Source organism: Hyposmocoma kahamanoa, unplaced genomic scaffold (genome assembly GCF_003589595.1).
Source record: "Hyposmocoma kahamanoa isolate Upper Pololo Valley unplaced genomic scaffold, ASM358959v1 89, whole genome shotgun sequence".
Taxonomy (NCBI): domain Eukaryota; kingdom Metazoa; phylum Arthropoda; class Insecta; order Lepidoptera; family Cosmopterigidae; genus Hyposmocoma; species Hyposmocoma kahamanoa.
The window spans coordinates 1,595,802-1,599,958 of NW_020654520.1; the positions used below are offsets into that span (position 1 = coordinate 1,595,802).

General features: G+C 40.0%; 1 protein-coding gene across 1 annotated transcript in view; it reads left to right on the top strand.

Moving 5' to 3' along the window:
- LOC113236131 (putative inositol monophosphatase 3) overlaps positions 1 to 4,157 on the top strand; it is a 12,442-nt gene continuing 8,285 nt past the window's right edge. Inside the window, exons 1-2 of the mRNA XM_026472129.1 lie at positions 1 to 502; positions 3,550 to 3,698. Coding sequence (XP_026327914.1) covers positions 1 to 502; positions 3,550 to 3,698 — 651 coding nt within the window. The remainder of the gene's footprint in view (positions 503 to 3,549; positions 3,699 to 4,157) is intronic.

The window sequence follows — 4,157 nt, forward strand, 5'->3', positions numbered from 1 at the left end:
ATGAATTTTGGTGGAACATTGAGGTTAAATAAATTTGCATGTTTTACATTGGTGTTTGTATTATTTGTTATAATATATTGGCGATCCGGAGGATCTGCTTACCCGTCGGATCAGAGTGATCTGATTAACTTGAGGACGTTGTTAATGGGGGCTATACGAGCTGCTGAGCGAGGGGGTGTTCAGGTACAAGCTGGTGCGCACCAGGACTTAAATATACAGAGTAAGGGGAAGACGAAAGAAGGCGCAAATGATGTTGTGACGGACGCAGATTATGCCTCGCATTGCGCTATGTACTACAGTCTTCTGAAGACTTTTCCTAAGGTGACTGTAGTATCTGAGGAGCACAGTAAAGATGACCATAAGTGTATGGAACAAGAACCTCTGGATGTTGAAACTGTAGCTCCTGAAAACGACTTGATACGATTTTTGAATGATGAAATGGTTTTGACGAGAGATGTGACTATTTGGATCGATCCTTTGGACGCTACACAGGAATATACAGGTATTGAATATGTTGGAATAATTTAATTTCTTTGTAGTAGATACAATGAGAAATGTAATTGTATATATGTTTGAAGATTATCAAAGTCTCCTACAAAATACCTTTTTGAATACATTATTAAATAGGACAAATCATAGTCAAAATTGTCCACTATATTGTATGTACTCTTACTACAATGTTGTCAGATTGTTGAGATGTTCTGTTGTCCAGTCGGAACTTAATTAGAAGGTCTTTCATGCTAGGTACACAAAAGATTTTGATGTACTGTTTAAAAATTAAATGCAAAGTATTTACTATCACTTGGTGTGTGGTATCGAAAAGGTTGTAAATCCAATAGGGAGCAATAAAATAGATTACTCGGTTACATAAATTTATTGTATACAATAAAGGTGAAAGAAAGGACTGTAACAAAAAATGGTATAAAAAACAGGTACAAGAATATAAAACACTTCCTACTTAAATACAAATATTACTAGGTTTTATATAGGCACATGATTTAAAATGGAAACTGGTAAATGGATCAAAATTAGCGGTGAGTAACTTTGGTTTACAGCTGACAAAAAGATAAAAAAAAATTAAACTTAGTATAAAATACTAAATAAAAACCATTATATTTAAAACATTACAAATCAGGGCATTTCTCCAAGAGGAGTTAATTTTTCTGATATCGGTGGTTCATTTTTTTGCCTCATTTCAGGAGAAACTTTGAGTGGTTGGGAAAAAGAACTGAAACTTATATAAGATTCTGCTAATTGGGCAACTAGATTCCTAACAGTTACGGGCATATTTGGTCCACCAAATTTGACACAAAAAATTGAAGCTTTGGAGAAATGTCCATAAGTGACAAAGATGATGTTGCTACATGCAAATAAAAAAAAACTTATGAAAAAAGGTATATGCTCTGCATTTCTGTGACATTGTTCCACTTTTCAACACAACAAATGGATGACAGGGATCCCCACTAACCTTGTTGACTATATGGATGTTATTGAAATTATGTATGAAAAAATGCAAACTGCCTCAATTGCATTTTTAAAGTGGTACTCTCAGACACTATCTATCTACAAAGTGTATTTCTGAAATTCATGATTACGAACAGCTTAGATTTTTTAGATTAACTAATTGTTTTGATTTTAGTTACAAATTCAAACAGATATCTAAACTTTATCTAGATCTATCGAGATCAGTCAATGGTTGAAGTGACTAGCGGATGCATAGGTCCTGAATAAAGCCACCCTAATAATAATAATAATACACTCTATCTACTATCTACTAAATTAAATACTTTTATTAATAAAAATCGCATATTATGATAAATCATACATACTTGCAAATCAAAACACTCTGTTTTACCATGCTATTGAAGATTGCAAAATGCAGATTGTGTAGTGCAGGGTGCACATAGCCGTCACTATGGAATTTAAATTACATTTTAATACTAAATGAAGTTCTGTACAGTAACCAGAACATATCAACACGGCTCACCTGGCTGTCCATCAATGCCTGGAAGATGTACGAATATGATAGTGGAAATTGTATGTACCAAATCATGTGCTTTTTTATAACATCAAGTGATGGGACGAATAAGTCCATAATAGTTGCAGTGCAACTCAGAGCTTTAAATCGCAAAGATCTAAGGGCACTGCGACCGCGCCCATACCTTGAGACGTAAGTTGACAAGTCTCATGGCCTGTAATTTCACTCTTCTAAACCGGAACGCAGCAGTAATGCTACTACTTGGTACTTGGTGCAATGGGTTGGTATCCGCAACTCGACGACAAGGCGCATTATGCGTGTGGTGGGTGCAGAGTCCTACTCGTGCCACCCAAGCTTCTCCAGAAATCTCAGCAGGCTCCTTGGTTTGCTGAAGACTTCCGGGAGCGACCTTGGCACTCCAAGGTACTTCGCCCTGTACTTGGCCACGCCGGAGCACTGAAGTAGGATGTACGCAGCCGTTTCCTCCCCCTCCATGCACGCTCTGCATAGAGGGCTGTCTGTGATACCTAAATTGAAAAGGTGTTTATTGTATGGACCATGACCTGTTAGGGCGGCAGTTAGAGTGCGAAGCTCTTGCCTTTTAAGTTTAATTAATATTCGAGATAGACTGGCATTGAGCGTTGGGAGTGCTTCCCTCGTCTGTCTACAAATCGTAAGGGTGGTCCATGTATTATTATGTGAAGATTTTGTACCTTTGTGTATAGTTGTTCTGGACCATTGGTAGAGGAGGGACACTATCGGTTCTGGTCCTACAGCGTCCGTCTCCGACCCTTTTCTGGCTAGTTCAGCTGCTGCGTCATTGCCACGTGAGCTGCTGTATCCTTTAATCCACTGTAGAGTTACATGGTTTTGTATACATACCTCCATGAGTGCTTGATGGCATTCGTAAATGAGCCCTGAGTTTATGTCATAGCTATTCAGTGCTTGAAGTACTGACATACTGTCAGAGAGTATTCGAATGGAGTAATTCTTTACTCTTCTCGCTATGATTGCTTCTGCCGCCAACTTGATGTCCATGCATTCAGCCTGGAATACTGTGTTGTGGTCACCAAGCGGTGTTGATATCCTGATATTCAGGTGTTCTGAGAATACCCCAGTACCTGTTCCTGAATTTGTTTTAGATCCATCAGTGAAGACTCGGACCTCTCTGGGGTTCAGTCCTTCGTTGGGATCTTCAAACAATTGTATCTTGTATTTTTTGTCAAAGATGTATTGATTTGGGATCCTATCCACAACCGCCTCCAGTAGCGGTTCCTCATTGACAGTCTTATAAAGTATTTCTGTATGTGGGGTCCTCATGTGCTTCCAAAGGTCGGCTCTATTTAGACGCACTGCTGTTGACGACGCTTCCTGTCTGATGAACAGTGGGAGGGGTCGCAGGTCCAGCATCGCTTCGAGGGCCGCAGTTGGAGTTGTCTTCATGCAGCCGGTCGTACCCATGCAAGCGAGTCTTTGGAATTTGTCTAGCTTGTCGGTTGCGGTCGTCAGTTTGGTTCGTGGCCACCATACTATCGTTTGTATTAATAATTTTTTTATGACAATTGTTTCAGAGGGCCTCTACAAGTATGTAACAACAATGGCCTGTGTAGCTGTACGGGGTGTGCCTATCATAGGTGTTATACATTACCCATTTGCCAAAAAAACTGTGTGGGGATGGGTCACAAAGACCAGTAGCAACAATCTTGTTATGAATAAACATGTAAGTTAATTTTAGTGAATTACATTACTGTCTAAGCAGTGTTGGGCAAAATTTAATTGTTCTGGCAATTAAAGATTGACAATTAATGAATTGTCAATTGCGAAACAGCAATTAACGATTGATCAATTGTTAGTTGCGAGAACCGCAATCGTTAATCGCAAATATCTACAATTAACAATTAATCAATTTTCAATCTTTTCAATGTTTTTGATTAACAATTAACAATTAAAACTGACAATTATGATAAATTTATAGGGCATATGGGGGTGAGTTAGCGCGTTGGTTATGGGGGCCCCTCTTGTGGGCCCGGTTGGGGGCCCCAGTTGGAGGGCCCCAGGGCCCCGGTTGATGGCCCTAGTTGGGGGCCCTAGTTGGGGGCCATAGTGGGAGCCCCAGTTGGGGGCCCTAGTGGGGGCCCAGTTGGAGGCCACAGTTGGGGCCACAGGTGGGGGCCATAGT